The following is a 27,915-nucleotide window of genomic DNA, read 5'->3' on the forward strand; positions in this document are numbered from 1 at the left end:
TTTACGTTATTATGGTGAAATGTGTTTCCCCTTCACTGATATAAAAAACATAAAAGCAGCAAAGTTGAATTTTGTTCATCTTTCGCTCTCATTCTCCGCCGTCGCACCGTATATCGATAACATATGAAAAACGACCTTGAAGATAGTGGGCGGCAGCGTTGCCAAATGAAAAAATCAAGAACCGCGTAACTCCGAGTTCGCGTAAGTCGGGGTAGCGTAAGTCGGGGTATTACTGTATATATATCTCAATAGGATTTTGAAGCAATGCAAGAATCAAATCTACAAAAAAAATTGCACATGTATGTGCATTGTTATGTAGTCTTTTTTGCTGGGGGGAGATGCCATTTATTTTTTAAAAAATGCACAAATATTTTTCTAATACAGAGTGGTTTATGAACTTTTGTTATGATTTTATTAATGTATTTATACTTTAAAAAATCTTATTTTATAATATATTGATAATTAAAATTTTTATTTAAAATTAACTGTGATACCTTCCTTGTCAGGTGTATGGTCAGCAAAATCTACTCAATTAGAACCTGGGCAGTTGCAATCCATTCTGTCTCATGGTAAGAGAAAAGGGCCAAAAAAATCTGTGAAATGGGCAGAGGAGACTAATCTTAGGCACACATATTATTTTGAATTAGATGAAGCAGAAAGAGGTTAGTGGATTCTTAACTAATTGAATTGTTAACTTAAGATTACAATAATTACAAAGATCATTGTAAATTTTGGGCAATATAGTGTTAAAAAGGCAAATTGCAATATTTCTTTGTAGCCTGCGAATGATTGCATTATTATTTTCACATGCAGATATGATACTTCAAAATTTCTCCAATGTGGTATTACTTTTTTCTGTTTTAATTTTACAGTTCTATTTCACACATACATACTTCAGCAGGTTATTCTTGAGATCGTCTGTGTGATTCTCAGTAGGTATTGAATTATCATTACCTGATTTTAAAAAAATGAGTTTAGGAAAATAAGTGAAGTAGTATAACAAATGTTGGAAATGACTACCCTCGACTTCATTACTTGCTCATATATGAATCTGTGTTATGGAGCTGTGGGTATTTGAAGTTCAAGGACAATTTGAATAATAAGTTAATTTAATTTACAATAGAATATGTTGGCAGGCTCATATCTGTCCTTGAAGTGAACCTGTTAAAATTGGAGTTCTAAACCACTTGGGTACTGTATTTTCACCCATGTTGCACCTTTCATTGATTCCACTATGGCACTGCAGTTCTTGTTATGAAGCTATCATACCATGTGACCTAACATATCACTGGTTGTTTCATATACCTACAACAAGTGTTATGCTGTTGTGGAACACTGAATTCTCCAATAAATTATTAACAAATGTATTTATATATACTTTCCTTGTATATATATGCGTTCATAGTGTATTTATATATTTTGTGTGTGTGTGCGTGCGTGTGCGTGCGTGTGTGTGTGTGTGTGTTAATGCATTCATATATATCAAAAGATATAAGAAACAGAATTTGTTTGAAATCTTATACATTCGATTGAGTTACAATTTGCAATACCCATTTCTGTTATTTTCTTTTTCAGTTAATGTAAATCACATTCGAAATTTTGGTGACTTAAAGAGTTTAGAAATGAAAAGAGAAAGAGAGGCATTTGAGACAGCTCGACGACTTATGGGTGACAAAATGGAAGAAGCAATTCCGGTAGAATTAATTTATTATTATTGTTCTATTAATTTTTACATCGTCGTGGTTTTTTTTTTTTTTTTTTTCCTTTTATTCTTTTTATAAAATAATATAAATTATATATTTTATTTGGCTACTTAAAGTGTTGTTTTATTATTAGAATTGCTATTTAAAAAAAAAAAAAAAAAATTGTCCAGATTGCGACCCAGCCCTAAAACCCATATTAATTATTCCAAATTCCAAATTCTAATCACTCATGTAACCAATAAAGGATTTAAAAAGGAGCAGACCAGTTATTAAATGGAATGGTTCTTTAAGGCAAAATAGATAAAATTTTATCCACTGTTTTGAACATTCCTTCTAATAATTTTTTCTTTCTCAAAAGTTCTTGGGTATCTCTTAGATCCTATTGTGAATCTCTCATGCTTCAATTTACATATGCCAAAAGATTAGGTGGAAAGTTGTTCCAATGGTTAATCCTTTGGCTTGGGGGTAAAAAAAAATCTTGTATCCTTTCCAAAACTATTCTTCATTACCTTAGTACATCTCCTACTTTGTGTCCTGCATCCTCACTATGCAAAATGCCACATACAAAAGAGAAAATTCAAAATACACAATACAAAAGAGACATTTCATTATTTAATTTTGAGTAAATTGACCTTTCAGAGCCTTAAAATGTTCAATTCCCATATAGACATTACTCTCAAAACTTCATAGTTCACAAAATGGGGTCTCTCTCTCTCTCTCTCTCTCTCTCTCTCTCTCTCTCTCTCTCTCTCTCCACACACATGCACATATGCATGCAAAAGTGGTGTGTATAAGTGAATAAAAGTTAAAAGAGTAAGAAATATAGAAATGAGTAAAGGGCAAGCAGAGTAAAGTAATGTGAAAGAAAGAAATTACAGTGTATATATTAAAAAAAAAATTAATTATACACAAATGTACAAGTAAAAATAGATAAATAATTTTCTTTTGTTCTTCATGTGGTTCATTGGTTGAGTCAACCATGAACCAAATGTTCTCCCCCATATTTATAGCTTTTACCTTTTTATTCTTAATTTTATTGAATTCTCCATATTTCACTATTTTTTAATTGTACTTTCCTGTGACATTGTTTTACATTAGAAACAAGGACCTCTACATTGTTGGTTTCACTCTCAATAATGACAACAAGGTTAAAATTAGCATTAGTTGAGGCATACAATGCAAGAAAGCAAGCTTATGCAGCATCAGCCAAAAAAAAAAAAAAAAAAAAACTATTTGACCCATCCAGTCACTCCAAATGCCTGTCTAGCTCAGCTTTAAATTTATTTAAGCTGTTAACTTCCACAACAAGAGATGGGTCTGTTCCAGGAATCAACTACCAGTTGATTAAAGGTAAATTTCAGCCCATCTATTCTTCAACTGTCTTTCTTCAATTTGAATCTGTGCCTCCTCAGTCTCGTAATTGGAGCAAGAGGAAGAATCCCATCAGCATTGCGCTTGCTCTGCCTGTTCAACAATTTGTACACCTCAATCAAATCAACTCGCAGGTGCCTAGTCTCCAGCCACTGCAATTTGCAGAACTTAAGCCTTTCTTGGTAAGAGCACCCCTTTCTTCCCCTCACCAGTCTTGTTGCCCTTCTCTGTAGTCGTTCTAGCAACTCTACATCCTTCCTAAAACAAGACCTCCAGTCCTGTACACAGTACTCAAATTGTGGCCTGACCATTGCCTTGTACAATTTGGAATTATCACTTCCTTGTCTCCATGAGCTGCTCTGGCAGCCTGTCTGCACTGCTCAGCAAACTTCATATCTGACTGCACAATTACCCCCAGGCGCCTCCGTAGCTAGGTGGGAAGAAGCAGCACACACTTCTTGATTAGACCGGGGTTCGAGCCCGTCACCACCAAATACGGAGGATGCGGAAAGGTCAGGGAATGACCACCGCATATCCCGGAGCAATATGGCCTTAGTTGCTAATGTTCCTAAAAACCAAATAACAACAACAACAACAATTACCCCCAGGTCTTTTTCATTCTCCACTTCCCTTAGTGCAGTACCACACAATTGGTACGTTTCTCTTGGGGTACTACTACCCATATGCAGTACTTCGGATTTGTCAATGTTAAAACTTCAGTTGCCACTTCTCAGCCAATTTTCCCAACTTATATAGATCTTGTTGCAGTAGCATACTGTTGTTAACAACCCTGCCAACCTTTGTATCATCTGCAAACTTGGACATTAAGCCTGATATGATTTCGTCAATATCATTGATGAATACACAAAACAACAATGGGCCCAGCACTGAACCCTGGGGAGCTCCACAAAGAGCATTAGCATTAGTAGAGGCATTTGATGCAAGAAAGCAAGCTTATGCAGCATCAGCCAAAAAAAAAAAAAAAAAAAAAACCCACTTTCACTTCACCCCTCCGTTCGTTCAAAATACCTGTCCAGCTGAGCCTTAAACTTATTTAGGCTATCAACCTCCACCACAAGGGATGGAAGTCTGTTCCACCAACCAACCACCCGCTGGCTAAAGGCAAATTTCCGCACGTCTATCCTACATCTGTCTTTCCTCAATGTTAAAACTTCAGTTGCCACTTCTCAGCCAATTTTCCCAACTTATATAGATCTTGTTGCAGTAGCATACTGTTGTTAACAACCCTGCCAACCTTTGTATCAGTATTTTCAATGGACAGAGCAATGTCCATTGATTATCACTGTCTGTTGTCTCCCACTGGACCATCCCTTTATCCATTGTAGCAACTTGCCCTTAATGCCATACCGCTTTAATTTGTACAGCAGTCCTCCATGTGCAACAGTATCAAAAGCATTCCTGAAATCAAAGTATATGATATCAGAATATTTTTTGTATCCAGTTCCTTTGTGACCACACATCGTAGTATCCTCAAAGTTGTCAGACTTGACTTCCCCTTAATAAACTCATGCTGTGTCTGAACTATAACTGCAGTCTTGTCTAGATGATTCTGCATTACTTCTTTAACCACTGACTCCATTATTTTCCCTGACAGAAGTTTAACTAAAAGGTCTGTAATTATTCATGTCACCCTTTGATTCTCCCCCCTCCCCCTTTGTGAATTGGGAACACATTTAAACATCTCCAGTCTATGGGGATCTCTCCTGAGTCCAAGGAAGCTTTCATAATTATGGCTAAGGGTTTGTTTACTTACTTTGCTGCCTCGTTTAATTTAACTGGATAGATCCCATCCTATCCTTATGTTTAACTTCAAGAATTTCTCCTCCATGTTGCTCTCAGTTATTGCAAAATCACTTTACTCCCTGTTAGAGTTTGCTAAACTTTTGGCATTCCCCTCCTTGAATAACTCCTCATATGTGAATGTAGATGCAAAATACTCATTCAGTTTATCAGCTAGCTGGGCTGGATCACCAATAGTCGAACCAGCTATGTTAAGTGGACCAATCTGATTCATCCCTTTCCTTCTAGGGTTTACAGAAGTAAAGAACTCTTTGATGCTGTTATTCTTTGCATCCTTTGCCTAAGATTTCTTGTAATCTGCCTTCGCCTGCATAACCTCCTTAAATATAAACAGGCAGGTAACAAACATAGAAAGCCTTATCAATTATTGATTGGACCTATTGAATGGTGCTAGTCCTTGAAAAAAGTGCCATTCAAGATATCCTATTATCAGTAACTAGCCTCATAATCATTATTTTATTGCTAAGAGTGTGTGTGTGTGTGTGTGTGTGTGTGTGTGTGTGTGTGTGTGTGTGTGTGTGTGTGTGTGTGTGTGTGTGTGTAGTAGTAGTAGTAGTAGTAGTAGAATTGATAAGTCTGTTAAAACTTATCATTAAATTGATAAATCTGTTTCTCTCACACAATCTTTTGTATTCTTTGTTTCTGCTTTGTGCACTCAGTGCATTTGTCTTTGTATTACCCTTGCACTTTTTACCCATTATTTTACTACCTATTTTATATATATATATATATACACATATATATATATATACACACACACAAATTTTATTTCTACATTTCTTTACTCATTTAATATCACTTATATTTATAATGGTCTTAGGTCACTTTGTCTGTAAGTAGTCCTTGTTCATAAATATCTTTTCTCTTCTCTCTTTCTCTTTTTTTATTTTTTCACTTTCTTCTGTTTCCCTTTATGTAATATTTTGTTTAACACAGACACGCACTCACTCAGTAATCACTGAATTGTGACCATCCCATTTGTAAATGACTATGCTTGCATAGCTTGTGGCGCCTCCGTAGCCAGGTGGGAAGGAGAAGCAATGCGTAGCACACACTTCTTGATTAGACCGGGGTTCGAGCCCGTCACCACCAAATACGGAGGATGCGGAAAGGTCAGGGAATGACCACCACATATCTAGGAGCAATATGGCCTTAGTTGCTAATGCTCCAAAAAAACAAATAACAAGCATAGCTTGTAGTATAAAAAGCTGAACAGTTTCATGTGCTAGAGCCGTGGTAATTTGTAACTGGTTGTGCAAGTCAAAGTGATAAAGTAGTGGTTATGTGATGTAGTAAAGATATTCTGGAGTTTCAAAAGGGCACGATTGTGGGAGCTCATTCGTCTGGTGCTTCCATATCGGAAACGGCACATCTTGTCAGTTGCTCATGGCCCACTGTAGTTAAGGTGTACAAAGAATGGTGTTGACTGGATCAAACCACTTCCCAATGACAGAATTGTAAAGGATTATGCTAAGTGGTTGTTCATAGTGAGCAAAGGGCCCAGTAGGTTGTGTGGGCTCAATGGCAGGTCACTGTGCGACAGTTGACATTGTGATACAATATCCCAAATCATGATGTGCTGCACACTCAAGCCAATGCAGTTCCATAGTAGATGACCCAAGAGATATTCCCTCCTCACCACTGATCATCATCAGTAGTGAATGCTGGGTGTGAAAACACACTTGTCAGCACACTTGTTTCCAGTACACCAGTTGAATACTGGCCGGCTGGAAACAAGTGTGCTGGTCTATTGGTATGTTGCACCAAATACATGGTGCAACTTGCTGACAGATGCCTTTGTGTGTGGCACAAGCAACATGAGTTCACAGACCCATTGTACATGGTGCCTATTATCCAGGTAGGTGGTGGTTGCTTAATATGGGGCATGTTTGCTGGCAAGAACTAGGACCACTGGGTAAGTATGGACCAACATTTCACTGGTGAGGTCAACTGGCAGCTCTTAAGAGACCCTGCCCTGTTGCATTTTTTTTCTGGACGGAAACTGGATTTTCCGAGATGATAATGGCCTACCCTGTGCACGAGTGGTTTCCAGAACACAGCGAAGATATCGCTCATTTGATTAGTCTCCAAATTCGCCTGACCTCAGTCCAGATGAACACCTGTGGGATGTTTTGGAATGGGAAGTGAGGCACCGAGACATGCAACCATTGTTGTTGGTGACTCCGTAGCCAGGTGGGAAGGAGCAGCAGTGCATAGCACACGCTTCTTGATTAGACCGGGGTTCGAGCCCATCACCACCAAATATGGAGGATGCGGAAAGGTCAGGGAATGACCACCGCATATCCCGGAGCAACATGGCCTTAGTTGCTAATGCTCCTAAAAACCAAACAACACAAAACAACGCAACCATTGTCTGTTCCAACACTAGAAAGCCTTGTAGGTAGCATGGTGCAGCAGATCTTCAGACACCTGCATGGTATGGTATGAATATCTAGGTAAATAGTGGCTTTTATCTGTGTGAATGGTGGCCCAACATGGTAATAGGTAGTAGTGGCATGTGATGCAAGAAAGCAAGTGTATGAGCTTATGCAGCATCAGCCAAAAAAAAATAAAAAAAATAACACCATTCCCTCCAAATGCCTGTCCAGTTCCTCCTTAAATTTATTTAACCTATCAACTTCCACAACAACAGATGGAAGTTTGTTCCAGCATTTTTACCACCCGCTGGCTAAAGGCAAATTTCTGCACATCTATTCTACATCTGTCTTTTCTTAATTTGAATTTATTCCCCCTTAGGTTCGTAATCTGAACAAGTGGAAGGATCCCATCAGAATTCAGTGTGCTCAACCCATTCAAGGCCTTATACACCTCAATCAGATCACCGCGCAGGTGCCTAGTCTCCAGCCACTGCAATTTGCAGAACTTAAGCTTCTCTTGGTAAGAGGATCCCTTCATTCCCCTCACCAATCTTGGTGCCCTTCTCTGTACACGCTCAAGCAAATCTACATCCTTCCTAAAACGAGGCCTCCAGACCTGTACGCAGTACTCAAGGTGCGGCCTGACCATTGCCTTATACAGAGGGACAATCACTTCCTTCTCCCTGCTAGCAAAATTCCTATATATCATTGACAAAACCCCATGACCTGCTCTGGCAACCGGTCTGCACTGCTCACAAAATTTAATATCTGACTGCACAATTACTCCCAGGTCTTTTTCATTTTCTACCACCTTAAGTGTAGTAACACACAGTTGGTACGTTTCTCTAGGGTTACTTCTACCCATATGCAGTACTTTGCATTTGTCAAGGTTATACTTCAGTTGCCACTTCTTAGCCCATCTGCCCAAATTATCTAGATCCTGTTGTAGCCATAATTCAGTGAGCACTGTGTGAGTGTGTGAGAGAGAGAGAGAGAGAGAGAGAGAGAGAGAATTCTTTCTTTGTGTCTATCTCTGTGTGTAACTAGCTTTGTTCTGTTTGTTGCACCTTTTCTAGCAGATCCACATTTTTCCTGGATTGAGAACTCTAAAACTGTACATGACATTCAGTCAATCTAGCAAGTGCTTTATATAATGGAACAATGACCACTTTTTTGCTTACTAGCAAAACTTTGATGTCTGCCGAAGCTAACCTTCTAATTCTTTTCTCACTTGTATGGTTTTTCACACAAAAGATAAGTGTAAAGTGAAAATTTAAACATTATTGCCAGTATTTTTCAAGTTTCAACACTGCACACCAGGTGGCAGAGAATGGAATGCTATGAAAATGGAAGATGACACTGATGCAACACAATCATCACCCATTTTGGAATGGTACAAGGTTCAGTTCTATTTGATTCATTATAAAGGGTCTTTTTTTTTTTTTTTTTTCATTCAGGAGCAGTAATTAGCTAGTCTTAGGTGGTAGACAACTATTGGTTGTCCTATGCATGCAAACTGATTCAAAATATGTACATTTTACAGACAAATGATACAGCCTTATGGCCTTACTTACCTTAAGCATCCCAGATGCATTTAGACTAAGGCGCATTTAGGGCTAGAGCCTCAAGCTGCGAAGATGCTAAGCACTTTATATACATAGCATCCCAGATGCTTGATGAACTCCATACAAATAGTTGATAAACTGTTTGTAATGGAGTTTGTAAAGCCTGATAAACAGTTTTCACTGGTGTGTGTGTGTGTGTGTGTGTGTGTGTGTGTGTGTGTGTGTGTGTGTGTGTGTGTGTGTGTGTGTGTGTGTGTGTGTGTGTGTGTGTGTGTGTGTGTGTGTGTGTGTGAGAGAGAGAGAGAGAGAGAGAGAGAGATCTAATTAATCCAAATGTTAAATAGACAATAAAAATTTAGAAATTAATAATGAAAATTAAGCCAATTTTTAATTGGCTTAATTTTCTAAATTATTTTAGGAACGTTGCTCCAACACTACCCTCTTCTTTATCCTCCCCCCCATATATATTTTTCTTTTATTGTTATGTTATTTGGTTAAGTTCTTTTTCATTCTACTGGTTTGCTATGCTACTAGCAAATATCCTATTTTAATTTACCTTATATATATATATATATATATATTTCTTTTCCTAGTGGAGTTCACCTATTCCAATTGATTTGCCAGCTGCATTAGTGGAGCCGGGGTGGAATAGCAGAGAAAAGGAAGTGCAGCAATTGCGACAGCAAACTACGTTACAGGAAATATATTTTTCAAGAGAAATGTGAGTAATTCCCTGTGTCAACAACTTTGAGCATATTTCAGTATTTTTGTTGATCACCTATACTGCATTTAGTTGTAACACAAATTATCAGTACTGTATTCCCATTTTTAAAAAAATTAAAGCTTTTTTTATATAATAATGGTTTTTGCAGTTAATAATTGATTGTTATGTATTGTTGTAAAATATTATAAGACTGGTGTTTTCTTCATTACTGAAGTGTTTGTTATACTCAATTATAGTAATAGTCATATAGTGTGCAAGGAAGTCACAGGCTTTTGCTGCACTAGCCAATTAAAAAAAAAAAAAAAAAGCAAATAGAAAAGAAAATACAAATTATTTGCTTCCCTCCTGCCATAGGCAGGGCAGGATTTAAACTTGTTGTGGCCTTAAGCTATAACATGTATAGCTTAGGTCACAACGGAGGCCCTTCTCTCTTACAGTTCACCTGTGGCGATATTAAAAAAGGATTTTTTTTTTAAAATGGAGCAAGACTCTAAGCTGTATCTTTAGCTTATATGTAAATCTGGCCCTGTACATAGGTAACTATCCAGTTGACCCTTAAATTTATTCAACCTGTCGGCTTCAACGCCCTGTGAAGGCAGTTTGTTCCAGCAATGAATAATGAATGACTCGCTGAAAAGAAAACTTTCTACTATTTAGTCTTAACCTCTTCCCCTGTAATTTGAATTTATTCCTCCGAGTTCAGGAATTCTCTATAAGTGAATATTCTGCCTTTGTTCATTTTTCTAACCTCTGAGGTGCCTCGTTGCCAAGCTCTGTAGTCCGCCTATACAGAGTCTTTTCTCATATGGTTGCCCTTATTATTAGCTCACTTATTCTTGAGGATGTTCAGTCATCATGATGTTTGTAATGACTGAACATCCTCACATCAGTCTTTGTGTGCACCTGTCAACCCTCTCAAAATGAGGGCCAAATTTCAAATATTTGGGAAATTGTCGTAAAAGATTGTCATTTGACCCTCCAAATGATGGCTGATATGAATGATGGTGAGTTGCATATGAATAAGGAGATTATTGTTATTATTAGCCATATGGTGCAAGGAAGCCTGAGGCTTATGCTTCTCTCTCTCTCTCTCTCTCTCTCTCTCTCTCTCTCTCTCTCTCTCTCTCATAGACATTTAGTTCAGTTTCTGCCGCATGCATTTTCTACTTGAATGCTTCCATGGTCACTATTCTTCTGAATTAGTATCTGTAATTTCCCAATCCTTTCAAACCAGTTAACATTCATTCAGTGTCCAACTCCAGAACCAACTTTTCATCATCCTCATTTATCCCTTGTGCTTGTTTTTTCTGGAACAACCTTCTCATGTATTTTCTGAATATTATGATGTACAAAAATTCAATTGTAATGTAATGTCAACAAGTATCTTCTCTTTTCTCAGCTTTTAACCCATGCTTGATACTATAGTTGGGGGGGGGGGGGGATGAGGTTGAAGAATTTCTGTAGGCAGGTGAAGATATTTTAATATTTCACCAACCCATGCACTGCCTTTTAAGGCCATATATATGTCAGTGGGGTCAAAGTGCAGCAGTGTCTCCAAAGGTTTGCAGAGTATTATGAGAACTGGATATGAAAGTGACAAATATGTGTAAACAAAAGAAGACAGTAGAAAGTAGGATATATTAGCAGCAAAGTCTTATACTGTATAACAACTCTGTGAGAAATAAATTGAGGTTATTTCTGGATTTCACCTTGTGTGTATAGGTTGTTTTGAAATTAAAATATACCAGTGATGCAAGAATCATTTGCATCACTGGTATATTTTATTGCATAAAATGTATTAAGTGTTTATAAAAAAAAGTTGACTAACACAGCATTAGAATACCATCCAAACCAGCTTATATAGAATCTACCTTTACTAAAAATTTTGCAAATATCTAGAGTAGTTGTGGCCAAACTTTAGGCTAATTACTCCAACTAGACTAAAGAAAGATTAGAGTTGCCAGCAAAAGGATGATAATTTCAGAATTTGTTTCATTAATTCTATTTAAGTTTATGGTTTAATTATTTTATAGTTTACTATTTTTCTTCAAAATAAAATGATTCAATTTTTAAGAATGTTCAAAATATCATGTGTCAAGTAGACTGATTATGGTGTTTAATTAAATTTCTTTAACTTACAGGTTACCAGATTCTCCTTATGAGCCTGATCCAGATGTATATCCAGCACAAGAGCCAAAAAGCATTCCACTAGAAGATGTATGTTATATATATATATATATATATGTGTGTGTGTGTGTTTTATTTTTCTTCTTGCATTTTGTAATAATGTGATATGGTAATATGATAAATATGGAATATAAGCTAAAAATAGAAATACGATATGGATGCACATAAAGAATATATTCATGTTGTATTGAAGTGTTTTGCCTTGTCATATGTTACTTTTGGTGTGATCTTTTTAAAGTCGGGACTCCTTTCCCACTTCAAAAATTTAAAAACATTGAGATACTCAGGTTGTTCATATGAACTAAATGTGAGTCAAAGTAACACTTCCACACATCTTAAGAGCCGACCGGGCTAGCCAGGTAGGTAAAGTGCCTGCTTGGCAACCCAAAGGTTGCGGGTTTGAATCCCGCCTCAGGCTTGGATCAGAGTAAAATGCAAAAACTTTGGAAGGTGCATTATGGCCACAGAAGCCGATGCACCAACAACTAACAAAAAAAAAAAAAAAAAAACACCTTAAGAATTCTTGTTTGTTGCTACATATTTTTTGCAAGGTGTTCATGAGGTAGTGACATTCAAATGAGTGAGAAGCTAATGCTTGGGAAACAAACTTAAATAACTTCAAGGGGTGTGTCAAAGTAATCAACTATTTTATTTCACGTGAATGTGAAAGAGAAGTATAAAAAATTATTTCGAGAAACAGAAATATAGATTTACATGTAAGAACTCTTATGGAAATTAAAGGGAAAAAGATATATCAAAAAGAAAAAACTGTTTTGCAATTTCCAAACTATTCAAGGGTTGAAAGATATCATACAGTATGTAAAGAATATGCAAAAAATTATCTCATTAATTTCTATTAATGTTTATCGTTACAAGTATAATTATGTCATAGATTTTGAAAGCAGAATGAAAGTTTGTAAAGTAGGTACAGTGGATTCTGGTTATTTGGGCCACCGGTTAATCGGAGCAGGCATTTATTTGGGATAAATCTTAAAGAACAGAACCCAATCGAGAAAATATCCAGGGTTTACTTCGCTTAATTGGGACAATGCTGTTTAATCAGGACAGGAGACTGCAGCACTTGAGATTACCTTAGATTGTCTCTGATCATACCGCATGGTTCGGTCGGATTTCTGGAGGTCACAACCATAAAACAATAAAAACAATTAGCAGTCCCCTGTTTATTGGACTTTTCTGTTAGTGCAATCTATTATAAACGGATTGTAAATTCGACCTTATTGAATTTGCGATAATATCAATAGCTGGAATTCTGCGGGTGTTCACATAACGTGAACACCTACATGTGTTCAAAATTGAAGGTGAAATGTGTTTCCCCCTTCAATGAAATCTTCAATCATAAAAAAACAAATTTTCAGAATCTTCTCTTCTCTTCATTCCTATTTTTTAAGCTTCGTAACTTGTTGTTCTGTTCTCACTTGCGAGCATCATGTTACTTGCGATTGGTGTGTGCGCACTGTGTTCTTTGTTATTGATTGCTTATCATTTTTTACTGTTTTAAATTTTAACCCTCACCCACAAACGTTAGTGAACAGAAATATCAATTAGTATGTACATATTACAGTACATATTAATTAAGCTATGCATGTAAGTGTAAATTTATTTTTATTTTGGTAACCTGTGGAAAATATTCTTCCGATTTTCACATATCATTTAATTTTTTAATTGGTAAGGTAATAAAGTGTAAACTTGTGCTTGTTATATCTTTACTTTTATAGCCTGTGGATAATTTTCCTCCTGTTGTTGCTAATTAGAATTGGTGATTGATAGAATTAAAATTCAATTCACAAATGTGATCATGATGACCGGTGCTTTACTACATATCGTATAGTGAATGGTACTTTACTGTGGTGAGTCCATTGTACTTTTAACTATTTACGTGAAACTTCGCATAACTGGGGTAGCCTCTTAATTGGGCCAAAATGCACTAGTCCCGATGAGTTCCAAATAACCGGAATCGACTGTATATATAATCATAGATAATAACAAAAAAGGGCACACGCGTGATCTCTTCACACAAATAAAGAAGATCTGGACAACCCTCACTGATTGTAAGGGTTCAATAAAAGACAAAGGTGGAAATGAACTGAATGATCAACAAAGAATTAGGAAAAGATTGAAGGAATTCACAGAAGAACTTTATGCAAATAAAAGCAAACATCAACAGATTGAATCGGAAGACGGGATGAGCTAGAACCAGATATTTTAGAGGAAGGCGTAGTGTGTGTGCACTGCAACATATCAAGGAGAAAAGCCCCTGGAATTGATGGAATACCATCAGAATTGTTAACACTTTTGCCAATTACACTTATCATAGCTTTGTGCTGGGAGATTTGGAAAAGAAATCTGTGGCCAAAGACTGGAAAAGATTGGTGTTTATTCCAATCCCGAAGGAGGAGCACACCCAAAATTGTTCAAACTACCTTTCAACACGCAAGCAAAATTCTATTGAAAATCATTCAAGCACAATTGTATAGAATCGTGGAAACAGAACTGCCTCATGTTAAAGCTAGTTTCCACAAAGGAAGAGGCACTCATGATCACATCGCAAACATCCGTTGGATCATGGAAAAAGCCCATGAATTTCAGAAAGATATACAAATGTGCTTCATCAACCATACCAAAGCATTTGATTGTGTTGAACATGAAAAATTTTGGAATGCTTTTATAAAATTGGGGGTACTGGCACACTTGATTGAGCTAATAAGGTCATAGTACACCAATCAAGAAGCAACTGTCAGAACAATGTTTGGAGATACAGACTGGTTTGAAATCATAAAAGGTGTGGACAGGGCTGTATCTTATCCCTATTTCTATTTAATTTGTATATTGAATCAGTTAAGAGAAAATTGTATTTTGATGAGTTAGAAATTGGAGTGAAAATTGGCAGCTTACAGCAAATGAGGAAGATCTAATACAATTAATTTTAATGGTTAAAGATGGGAGGGAAAGGCAGGACTGCAGCTTAACATCAAGAAAACAAAAATTACGATGACAGTAGAAGTTAAAACAATGAAGAGATCGAATCAGCCCAGAATTTCATCTTTCTTGGATCTAAGATTGACTGTGGCAGAGGATCTGGCCCTGAACTTAAAAGGAGAATTTCACTTGGGTGCAGCACAATGATGAGCATGGAAAAGATCTGGGAAGACAAAAGACATCAACCTTACAATGAAGGTCATAATGGTTAATTCTATAATGTTTCCCGTAACAACTTACAGCTGTGGAAGCTGGACAATGAAAAAAAGCAGACGGAAGAAAAATTGAAATTTTTGAATTCCCGTACTGGAGTACTGGAAAAAGCTTCTTTGCATATCATGACACCAAAAGTTACAGAGAGATTTTGGATCGCATCAAGCCAGAAACATCACTGGAAGCCAAGATCACCAAGCTATGATTGACGTATTTCAGTCACGTAATGCAATCTAATTCATTGGAAAAGTTGATAATGCTAGAAAAGGTCAGTAGAACAAGGAGAAGTTGGCAAAGAACATGCTGGCTCGACACCATCAAGAGTGACACGTGCATGAGCATGATGGAATTAAGAGATGTTCAAGACCAGACAGCATGGAGGCAGCTCGCCCATAAAGTCTCCGAAAGTCAGCTGCGACTCAACGGATGAAAACAACAATAGTAGAAAATCAGAACAACATAGAATGAATCATCCAGGAAAAAATCTAAGACAATCGCTGCATGTTTTCACTCAATTTAACCCATAAAAATTGAAAAAAATAAGTGTTAAGTAATTAATTTAAGTGATATATATATATATATATATATTTTTTTTTTTTTTTCTGATAAATGAGTAAGAATAAGTACTCTGTATTAAGTCAAATGACAGATAGAGACTTAATAGATATTTGAAATATTACAGATATATAGGATATACAAATTTAAAGTGAAATTTGAATTAATTTTATAATGCGAAAAATAGAGTTCAATATATTCTTGAAAAAGTATTAGACAAAAGTATTAGAAAAAGAATTGAAAAAATATTGTGATGAAAATCAACTTTATGGCTATAGAAGAATAAGAAATAGAGATGATTTAATTAAGTTTATAATGAATGAAGTTGAAAAAGTGAAAAATGTGACAGAAGAGAAAGATAAATATTTGCTAGAATATTTGGTATACTTGATGCTAATGAATTATTTTCTAAAAGAAAAATAAGAAAAAGTTTTATGTTATTCAGATAATGTGAAACTCATGAAACATTATAACCCTGATAAACATGATGGACACAATGAAAGTTTAGCTTATAAAGTTTCAGGCAATAATTTTAATGAAATTCAAGGAATAGAATCAGATTATGAGCATAGAATAAAAGCTTATCTCATTAGAAATTCCATAAATGAATTAGATTGTACATTCTTAGAAAATTAAAAAAGAGAGAGAGAGATATTATTAAAGAAATAAAAACAATTTCAGAGCAAATGAGTTTTGAAGTTAATATAAACTTAACAGTTGAAATTTGTAAACAGGATGGACATGATGCATATTCATTTAAAACGAAAAATCATTGAATTCTACCAGAAACTAACTTAGATGACTATTATAATTTACTTTTGAATTAAATGTAAAAGAAAATGATGCTGGTTGGGTTATATGCAGTACTGAATATTTATATCTTAATTTTTAATAAATATATTACTTTAGAACAGTGCTTTTCAAATTATCTGCGGGAAGGACTAGTTTCTTTTATTTCCAATCCATGTGGACTGGTACTTTTGTGAAATGCAAATCATCACAGTCTGGTAACAAACAGTTCACGGACCGGCACCAGTCTGCAAGAGGAAGAATCCCATCAGAATTCAGCTTGCTCAATCCATTCATAGTGTTATACACCTCAATTAGATCACCTTCCAGGTGCCTCATCTCCAGACACTGCAATTTGCAAAACTTAAGCCTTTTGTGGTAAGAGCAGCCATTGTTCCACTCACAAACCTTGTTGCCCTTCCCTGTACTCATTCCAGCAGCTCTACATCCTTCCTAAAATGAGGCCTCCAAATCTGTATGCAGTACTGAAGGTGTGGCCTGACCATTGCTGTATACAAGGGGACAATCACCTACTTATCCCTGCTAGCAAAATTCCTGTATATCATTGAAAAAGCACCATGAGCTATTCTTACAGCCTGTCGGCACTGCTCAGAAAACTTCATATCTGACTGCGCAGTTACCCCCAGGTCCTTTTCATTCTCCACTACCCTGAGTGTAGTACCACCCAGTTGATATGTGACTCTGGGATTGGTGTTACCCATATGTAGTACTTTGCATTTGTCAATGTTAAACTTCAGTTGCCACCTCTCAGCCATCTGCTCAACTTTTCTAGATCCTGTTGCAGTAGTATACTATCACTACCTTTGTATCGTCTACAAACTTAGACATTAATCGTGATACACCTTCATCAGTATCATTGATAAATACAGAAAACAGCAATGGGCCCAACACCGAACCCCAGGGGACTCCACTGATATCATTAGTCCACGAAGAGTGGTGTCTATTGATTACCACTCTCTGTCTTCTTCCACTCAACCATTCTTTTATCCTTTGTAGCAACTTGCCGTTAATGCCATACTGTTCCAATTTGTACAGTAGTCTTCCCTGTGCAACAGTATCAAAAGCCTTCCTAAAATCCAAGTACAGCCACTCCCCAATTAACATAAGGGTTGCATTCCACAGAACCTAAGTAAGTCGGAATTTCCACCGTGCTTGTGCAGCACTCGCAACTGTACTCGCCGAATTGATTGAATCAAAAAAGAAATGTTCGACGAACATATGAATAGAATTATTTATTGTATTTATTCAATTTTTTATCTCGTACGCAGAGAAAATTACAAAAGCGTGCAACTTAAAAAATTTCAAAATTATAAAATTACATAAAAAGAGAGGAAACAGGTGCCTCCGTAGCCAGGTGGGAAGGAGCAGCAGCAGTGCGTAGCACACGCTTCTTGATTAGACCGGGGTTCGAGCCCGTCACCACCAAATACGGAGGATGCGGAAAGGTCAGGGAATGACCACCGCATATTCCCGGAGCAATATGGCCTTAGTTGCTAATGCTCCTAATAACAAACAACAAACAAGAGAGGAAACAGGCATAACGTCAGTAAGTTTTATCTCTCAAGCATCGTTGCCAGAATTGGCATCTTCAGCTGATAAGTATGCCACTGTTGAGATTTAGAAGTGGTCGGCCGCTCAACCTTGCAAAAGAACATATTAATGGATGCCTGAACAGTGGTTTTTTTCTTTTCATCGTAGATTTCTTTTTAGCATGCAAGCATATCATTCACCCTTCTGTTAACTTTTAAAAATCGTTCACTGTCAGGATAAAACAAACCCTGCCATTGGCATCTCTCTGGTGATGAAGCATCTTGGCTCCTCATTTGGTTCATCTTGAGCTTCGTCAGAATTTTCTTCTTTCACTATCGCTGCCTGCAAGTCAGTAAGTTCTTCGTTAAATAATTCCTTTTCTTCTTCCTCTATTAACTTCTCCACGTCTTTGGCAACAACCTCCAACTGTAACCTCTTCATATGATTCATCTTTTTCAAGCCCTTCGAATCCTTTTACGTGCCGTAGGCAGATTTACTTCCATGCTCAATTTAAATAACTTTTAGTAATTTCTGCCCGGGCCTCATTAATGTTTAAGATGTACTGTAAATACTACTATACTGGAAATGTTGTAAGAGTTCCAAAAGTCTCTTAACTTAAAATTTTTTTTACCGTCTACTGCAGATGATGCCTAAGCAAATGTTGTGCATAAATAGTATGCGTTTAAATTCAAAATAACGCCCAGATCCATAAGTTGGATGAGTGAAGTCATGTTTGGCAGTAGAAATATGACTCTCACGTTCGAATTGAAGTCATCTAGATGCATAGGATGTCCATTACATTATCTAATAGAAGCAAAATCTTGAAAGGAACTTGGTTGTCTTTACAATATTTTTCAACCTCGGGAATGAAACTGCATTTAAACCAATCCTCAGAGTGATTGAGTAATTTTTTCTTTTCATTGTAGATTTCTTTGTAGCAAGCAAGCATGTCATTCAGCACTCTGTTAATTTAAGAATTTTAAGAATATGTTATCCATGCTGTCTGGTTCGATCGGAAAGGCACAAGTAGGGTGGGTTTATTGATGCCCTTAAATGCGCGGGGATTTCCAGAATGGTACACAAGCAATGGTTTTAATCTGTAATCTCCTGCTTCATAGCTCCAAGCAAGAGCATGGCCCTATCTTTTGAAGTCTTGAAACCTGGCATTGTCTTTTCCTCTTTGGCAATGTACTCTGTGCTGCCACTTTATTAGGTACACCCTTACTATGCACACAAATGGTTTGTCCCATAACATTGCAAGTCACGTGAACACAGTTGTGGATATAAATGCAGCAGAACAACCGTTCTAGTATTAGTTAAGTGTACAAACTATAGCAAGAATGGGGAAAAGGCGTGATCTAATGGGCTTCGAACATGGCATGGTAGAGGTGCAAGACATGCTGGACAAAGCATCTCTGAAACGGCAGTTCTCCTGAACTTTTCACACACCACAGTTTCAAGGGTGTATCGAGAATGGTGCAACGAACAGAAAACATCCTCTCGATGGCACTCCTTTGGAAGAAAATCACTTGTTGATGAGAGAGGTTAGAGGAGGATGGCTAGAATTGTGCAAGCAAACAAACGGACCGCAATGTCGCACATCACTTCAGAATACAACTTGGTGTTCGGAACAAAATATTGCAACGGACCACTAGTCACACTTTGTCATGAATGGGCTACAACAGCCGACTGCCACATCGGTACCTTTGTTATCAATGATGAACAAGAGACGTGCAAATGTGGAAACACATTTGCACATCTCTAGTTTATGGGGACCTCTCGTGAGTCCGAGGAAGCTTTCATAATTATAGCTAAGGGTCTGCTTACTTCCTTTAATATAACTGGGAATGAGAGTAGCTCCGTGCAGGCAAAGTTTTTATGGCTCCAGGTAATAGAGAAGTTTTTCTTAAATTTTTGCCATTTTATTGAATTAAATTGGCATATTCATTTGTATCCTAGTAGTATCTTTATATTCCCAGTTATGATACTTAGTTTATTTTGAACTTAGATAGAGATTTTGTAGGTTATTACTTAGTATCTGTAAGTATATCCACGGGTTGGACAAGATTTTGCAGCTCCAGCAAACACCTAAGTTTTTAATTATATTTAGCTGTTTTATTGACTTAATTGTTATATTAAATTATTTTCTATAAGATGCTTATAGTCCTAGTCAAGCTCCTTGGTTTATTTTGAATTTAGATAGCGATTTTGAAAGTTAATACTTAGTGTCTGTAGATTTACCGTTTGTAACTTGGCACCATTGTTATACAATACAAAATAGCATAATGTATATCCCCAGCTAGATAGCTTAAAGGTTCAACGTAAAACTAGATAGTGAAACATGTAGCACTGTATTAGAAATCTGTTAGCTTAGTATAGTATAGTATAGTATTATCAATTAATCAGTAAAATTTATTAATCTTATTTTATTTCATTGTCAATTAAATTGTACTTAAACGGAATCATCACCCAGACTAGAGCAGCAGAGCAATGCTCAGAGATTAGCCAGGGTGCTGTGGCTTGGTGGAAAACCGACCAAGGCAATTCTCCAATGCATTCCATTCAAAAAAATTGCTTGAAATGTGAAATATTTGCTGACCTCTCTAGGCCAGGACATGATCTAACCAAGGAGGATGTCTTTTTGTGTTCTGGGTACAGAGACTAAGGAAATTAAGTGTCAACTCAGTGTTCTGATTGGTGTCTATGAGTGTTTGAGGTGTAGGATGGATGTCCTCGGGTAAATTAATAAGAGGGGCCCATCAAGCTCTCAGCTGCCTAACTCAATGCCAGAGCTCACTCTTGTGCATCAAGCAACACAGCGGCAATCTCCAAGGCAGAATGCACTGGTCCCACAGGAACTAGTTATTGTTGGTGACTCTACTATGCAAAAAGGATAGGTTGAAGAGGATCAGGGTATGTCTGCCAGTGGCAAAAGTTGATGACGTTGTAGAGCAGATATCATCTTTTGAGGGCACAAAAGATGATATTGTTGCACATGTTGTCAATGTTGAAAAAAAAGTCACAAGCTAGGGTTGAATTTGAAAGTGTCTGCAATTCTGCCCAGATACGATAGGAGGGAGTATATGATGAGAGCCTTGTGAATCAATTTGGCCCTTGAGAAATTGTGCAGGACTCATGGGGTAGAATTTTTTTTCAGTGTGGTCTGTTCTTGCTAACAGGAGAGACTGCTTCTGCAGGGATGGTATACACTTAAATAAAAAAGGGTGCAAGAATATTTCCTGATGCTATCGAGGCAGCATTAGGTGGGTCGGAAAACTGCTAGCTTGGAGGAATTCACAGACTAAAATATTAACAGTTACAGCCGGCAGAGGCGAAAGAGATTCATGCACTGCTTCTATTGTAACAAGCTGCAGCCTAGAGAGCAAGTTGCTGGGGACTTCAAGAGCTGCTGGGAATCATCATGGAACAAATAAATATATGGGTTGTGTTAGGGTAACAAAGAGTAAGAACATGTGCAAATATACTTGCATGTACACCAATGCTAGAAGCATAGTAAATAAATTTGAAGTGCTGATCAATGCATCAAAGGCAGATATTGTTGGGATTTCAGAGACATTGTGTCACACAGATATAAGCAGGGCAGAATTGGAATTAGGGGAGTACAATGTGTACAGAAAGGATAGGGAGGAGGGGGTTACCCTGTTAGTTAAGAAACACAAATTCTAATGAAGTGCATCCAGTTGACATGGGTGGACATTGCAATGATATGAACACAGGAAAAGGGAAAATGAGAGTAGGAGTGTGTTATAGGCCTAATGATTCTGATATGTACCACGAATAATTGTGCAGAGAAATAGTGGGCTAGTAAATCAGAATGTCTTGTAATGGGAGATTTTAACTTTCCAGATATTGACTTGAACTTGTGGGTTGGTCACTCACTAGCAAGACCTTTGTGGATTTATTGGAGAATTATTTTCTACCTCAACATGTTCAAGGAGCAACCAGAGGGGGTAATATTCTTGATCTGATTATCAGCAGGGATTATTCATGCATTAGGAATTTGCAGAAAAAGGACCCACTAGGTGACAGTGATCACAGTCTACTGATATGGGATTTACTTAAAGATGTAAATAAAGGTGACTACTGTGGTCTCATGCAGTTTTTGAATTCTATACAGTGGAGTCAACTCATGATGTTAAAAACAGGAAATTTGAAATGGGAGGCATTCGGGGAATTAATCTTGAAAGCTACTAGGCTTTTCATACCAACTATGAAATACTGTTCAAATTTAGGCTCGTGGCAGAGAAGAAAAAGGTGTAGGGTGCATATAAATTAGCAGCTGACACAGAAGCCTATGGCAGATATAAGCTAGTCTGTAATCAAGTCACAAAGGAGGTTAGGCAAACAAAGGCTGATTACAAGAAATCCTTGACAAAGGATGCAAAGAAAAACAAATATTGTTTACCTATGTAAACTTTAGCTGGAAGGGGATACATCAGATTGGTCCACTTGATGTTGGTGGTTCAACTGTCGATGATCCTGGGGAGGACAGAAGTTTACTAACCTCTAACAGGGAGCTAAATGATTTTCTAATAACGGAGAGCAAAGTGGAGGAGAAATTGTTGAAGTTAAACATAAAAAAGGCACATGGGGCAGATTGAATCTGTCCAGTTATATTGAAGGAGGCAGCAAGGGAAGTAAGCAAACCCTTAGCAATAATTATGAGAGATCCTTAGATTCAGGTCCTCATGGACTGGAGATGTGCAAATATATCCCCAATTCACAAAGGGGGTTCAAAGGGCAACACAAATAATTATAGAACTGTTAGTTTAACTTCTGTTCCAGGGAAAATAATGGAGTCACTGGTTAAAGAAGTAATGCAGTATCACCTACACAAGACTGCAGTAATAGTTCAGATGGGTTTGTTAAGGGGAAGTCTTGTCTGACCAATTTGATTGGATATTACGATGTGGTCACAAAGGAACTGGATGCAAAAAATAATTTTAATATCATATACTTGGATTTCAGCAAAGCTTTTGATACCGTTACACCCAAAAGCCTGCTATACAAATTGGAGCTGTATGACATTAAGGGCAAGCCGCTGAAATGGATAAAGGGATGGTTGAGTGGGAGAGAGCAGAGAGTGGTAATAAGTGGACACTGGTCTACACGGACTAATGTTATTAGTGGATTTCCCCAGGGTTTGGTGCTAGACCCATTGTTGTTTTGTGTATTTATTAATGATATCGATGAAGGTATTATCAGGCTTAATGTCCAAGTTTACAGATGATACAAAGGTTGGCAGGATTGTTAATGATAGTAAAGACAATATTCTTCTGCAACAGGATCTAGGAAAGTCAGGTAGGTGGACTGAGAAGTGGCAACTAAAGTTTAATATTGACAAATGCAAAGTTCTGCATATAGGTAGTAGTAACCGAAGAGAAATGTACCAACTGTGTGGTACTACACTCAGAAGATAGGGAATAAAAAACACCTGGTGGTAATTGTGTAGTTGGATATGACGTTTTCTTATAGGTAGCAGTTGGATATTAAGTTCTCTTATAGACAAAACTCTATGACCTGCTCTGTAGACGGGATCATGGAGTTTTGTGAATGATATGTAGGAATATTGTTAGCTGTGTCAAGGAGGTGATTATACCTTTGTATAAGGCAATGGTCACGCCACACCTTGAGTACTGTATACAGGTCTGGATGCCTCATTTTAGGAAGGATGTAGAGTTGCTAGAATGAGTACAGAGAAGGGCAACAAGATTGGTGAGAGAAACAAAGGGGTTCTCTTATGAGGAGTGGCTGAAATTCTGTAAGTCGCAGCATCTGTAGACTAGGCACCTGCGAGGTGATCTGATTGAGGTGTACAAGGCCTTGAATGGTTTGAGCAGGCTCAGTGCTGATTGGATACTTCCAGTTGCTGAGATTAAGACCCTGAGGGGGCATATATTCAACGTGAGGAAAGACAGTTGTAGAATAGATATGCAAAAGTTTGCCTTTAGCCAGCAGGTAGTTGATTGGTGGAACAGACTTCCATCTGTTATTGTGGAAGTTGATACCTTAAACAAATTTAAAGCTGAACTATACAAACATTTGGAGTGACCAGATTGGTGAAATGGGAAAGGTTTTTTTTTTTTTTTTTTTGGCTGATGCTCTGTAAGCTTGCTTTCTTGCATCATATGCCTCAACTCGTGCTAATTTCTACTCGATAGATCCCTTCCGCCCCAGGTGTGCTTTTTTTTTGCAATTTCAGCAATTTCTCCTCCACTTTACTCTCAGTTATTACAAAATCATTTAGCTTCCTGCAGAGTTTGATAAGTTTCTACCTCCACTTCTCTACAGACCTCATCTGTAAATGTAGATGCAAAATACTCATTCAGTTCATCAGCTACCTCAACAGGTTCATCAACAATTGAACCGTCGATGTCAAGTCGATCAATCTGATTCATCCCCTACCTTCTAGAGTTGACATAAAGAAATATTTGCTGTTTTTCGTTGCATCGTTTGCCAAAGATTTCTCATAATCTGCCTTCGCTTGCTTAACATCCTTTGTGACTTGATTACAGACTAGCTTATATCTGCCCTAGTCTTCTGTGTCACCTGCTAATTTATATGCATCCCATGCATTGTGTTGTGCTATTGAAATTTTGTTTCAATAGTGCTATTGAAATGACAGTTGGGCAAAGGAACTGTTTTCAATGTCTGAAAAGCAGCCAGTACAGTGGGTTTTCTTCCTCTTTCCTATATCTTAATTCAAAAGTAATATAGTTCAATAGCTTTTCTTTCTGTAATTATTTTTTTGGAATCATAATAACATGTATTGTCATATTGTCACTCTTCCTATATCTTTGCATTTTTTCATAGTTTAATGAAAGGTTTTGATGTCTTCATTCAGTACCAGGTAATATTAGTATTTTAAATACTCCATTCCCCCCCCCACAATTACAAATAAGGTATTCCTTTGATTTTATGTTCTTTGTGTTTCATTAGCTATAAATGCCTCCTTATACTATATATTTCTGTAATCTGCATAATATGTTCCTTTTCTACATCTTTTAAATACTTTTTTTTTTAAAACAGGAAAACAATTTGGGATCACTGATGGATTATTCTATGGTGGAATTACCACCTCCTAAGACATCACTTCCCGATGTTCTTTCCAACCTGGTTATGTCTATAAGCAACAAAAGTCCTCAGCAGAATCCAGAACAGGTTAGATTAATATATATATATACATATATATATTTATGCATTAATAATAATAATATGAGTTTTAGTAGAATTTCCAGTTTAATTTATTCTGTGGAAAATATATCTGAGACAATTTCTGCTATTTGAGTTTTGAAAACAAGAATGAGTAAAGGTTGTCCTTTTAACCTTGTGTTTTTTTTGTTTTTTTTTTAAACTGATTGTCATGCTGACTGGAAAATCTGTAAATGTGAAATGCTGGAAAAATAATTTATTTTGGACACCAGGAACTGTGAATAATGCATACAAATGACCAGACTCTGTGGTGAAATAGGGATCTGTTGAAACACTGTTTTTCCTATATTGATGCATTAAAATACATACAGCTGCCAACTCTCCAGGTTTACCACTGACAATGTCTTTTTTACTCAAGTTTGACTCCCCCCTCTCTCTCTCTCTCTATTGTAATACAGGCAGACCTCGATTAACGCGATTAATTTGTCCAGCGAGCACATTGCGCAAAACGGAAACGCGTTAATCGAATATCATAATCAATAGGAAAAATTATAATTGGTCCTTGACCTTCTGGAATGTCCATAAAGAATTTTAAAAATACCTTTTAAATAACTTTTTAACTGTATATAATGTAAAAGATAATGAAAATAATTATGGAATTAAATGTTTATTGCATAAAACAGCGGTTCTTAAACTGTGCACCGGGCAAATATTTTAAATTTTGGAGGGAAACAGGGCGATACTCAACATCTGTCGGACACCACGCGAACTACTAGCTCGAGGTAGTTCACAGTTTCAGCATTTCTTATTAAGTTGTTTGGACCTAACTACTAAACAAAACTGTTAGATATTTCTTTTGGTCTGGGTGCACCTTGAAAAAAATTACTGAGACATTAAAGGCACCGTGAACCGAGAAACTTTGGGAACCTCTGACATAAAATACACAATGAAGAAATTACTGTTGCGGAAATATTTGAACAGTGTTGACTTTCTCTTTTCATCAGTCAATTTCCGATAGCTGACAACAATCTTCTCTGGGCCCTGGAAAAATAAATATCGCAGAGATTGACCGTACGACTCGCGGTAAGCTTAACGTGCGATTCAAATCTTTTTCAACTATCGCATAAAAAAAAAAAAAAAAAAGATCGCGTTAACTGGAAATTTGCATTGTGTAAAGTGAAAAGTGGTATCATTTTTCAAATAGCGTTAGCTGAATATTGCGTTGATTGAACTCACATTATGCAAGGCCTAGCTGTACTTGGTTATAAAGAGTTCCTTCAGCTTTTTGCAAAAACATAGTTTTACTCCATCTTTTTAACAATTTCATTAATGAATTGGCCATCGGAGGGGAAAAAAATGACAATTTCAGAAATATATTCACGAGATTTTCTATGTGTTGTGAAATTGGCGAAAGATAATAATGTGTTTACCTTGTGTACTGTATGTGCATGTGACTTTTCAGTTTCAAGCAGCAGGAAATTAGATGCACTCAGACATTTGCAAACAAATTAGCAAAAGGAGAGAATGTAGTATATGGAAAGAAATAGATGCAGCATTTTCATAGTGATTTCATATGAGACAAATGTTTATTTATATCTTTGGTGAGAGAATGTATTCTTCCTCTGAGTTTTGCTTATTGTGGGCACATTGTACTGAAATATGTTTTCCAATAGTCAATTAGCTAAAAAAAAAAAAACCATGAAATGTTAATCTATTTAGTGATGCACATTACTGAAGCCATGTTAATTTAAACTTTTGGTTTGAGGAGAATTTCTAATAACATTAAAAATTAGGTATAATACATTTCCGTTAGGACTCTACTAGTTGACAACATTGATTGAATTTGTTGAAATTTTTTTACTTTTCCTTTAAAAAACTGATATATATATCAATTTGTTTGAAAAAGTGCAGCTTATATTTGAGCCAACAGAGTATATGTAGAGGATATAATGCATTTACATCTATATCATTTTATTTTGAAAACGAAATACACAGGGCATAATTCTTATGGGTTTTGATAATTAACTATATAGTATCGGTGTAAATACAACATGGTTAACCCATAAACTTGAACTACGTATGTAGCGTAGAGGGTATCATTTTAATTGTATCTCATATTGTGGTTGCCTTCACAACGAGATAGCTACTATTACATTACTTCAAATAAATAACGCTTCTCTAGTAGAGAAGACTACTGTTATTTATTTTCAGCGGTACTACCACCCAGACGATCGTTTCGAGGCTATTGGGCTTCATCATCAGTGGGCAGGCAGGTACCCAGGTAATCCAACAAGCCATCACAGTTGTGAAGTTATATCCACAATATGAGAGATGCCAAAAGGGTGTGGTAGTAATGTATTTTGAAAATGAAATGCACAGGGCATAATCCTTATGGGTTTTGATAATTAACTATATAGTATCGGTGTAAATACACCATGGTTAACCCATAAACTTGAACTACATATGTAGCATAGAGGGCATCGTAATTGTTAATAACCACAATATGAGATACAATTCCTTCGGACTTCGCAACTGTGATGGCTTGTTGGATTACCTGGGCCCACCCACTGATGATGAAGCCCAATAGCCTCAAAACGATTGTCTAGGTGGTGGTACCACTGAAAATAAATAACAGTAGTCTTCATTAGAGAAGCGTTATTTATTTGAATGCACTAGTAGCTATCTCATTGTGAAGGCAACCACAATATGAGATACAATTAAAACGATGCCCTCTATGCTACATACGTAGTTCAAGTTTATGGGCTAACTATGGTGTATTTACACCGATACTATATAGTTAAATATCATTTTATATATTTATTATTTTTTATAATATTTTTATTAATTTTTTTTTCATATGAGGTCTTGAATTGCATATGCATGGACAC

General features: G+C 36.7%; 1 protein-coding gene across 7 annotated transcripts in view; it reads left to right on the forward strand.

Moving 5' to 3' along the window:
* The window catches only part of LOC150077582 (serine/threonine-protein phosphatase 1 regulatory subunit 10-like), a 540,490-nt gene that overhangs the window by 479,441 nt on the left and 33,134 nt on the right, over window positions 1–27,915 (forward strand). For all 7 annotated transcript variants that reach the window (XM_090385982.1, XM_090385983.1, XM_090385989.1 and 4 more), the window contains 5 exons: window positions 507–662; window positions 1,576–1,694; window positions 9,432–9,559; window positions 11,704–11,779; window positions 24,905–25,036. In XM_090385982.1, the coding sequence (XP_090242108.1) occupies window positions 507–662; window positions 1,576–1,694; window positions 9,432–9,559; window positions 11,704–11,779; window positions 24,905–25,036 (611 nt within the window). The remainder of the gene's footprint in view (window positions 1–506; window positions 663–1,575; window positions 1,695–9,431; window positions 9,560–11,703; window positions 11,780–24,904; window positions 25,037–27,915) is intronic.

Source organism: Mastigoproctus giganteus, chromosome 12 (genome assembly GCF_048544385.1).
Source record: "Mastigoproctus giganteus isolate SK-2022 chromosome 12, ASM4854438v1, whole genome shotgun sequence".
NCBI lineage: Eukaryota > Metazoa > Arthropoda > Arachnida > Uropygi > Thelyphonidae > Mastigoproctus > Mastigoproctus giganteus.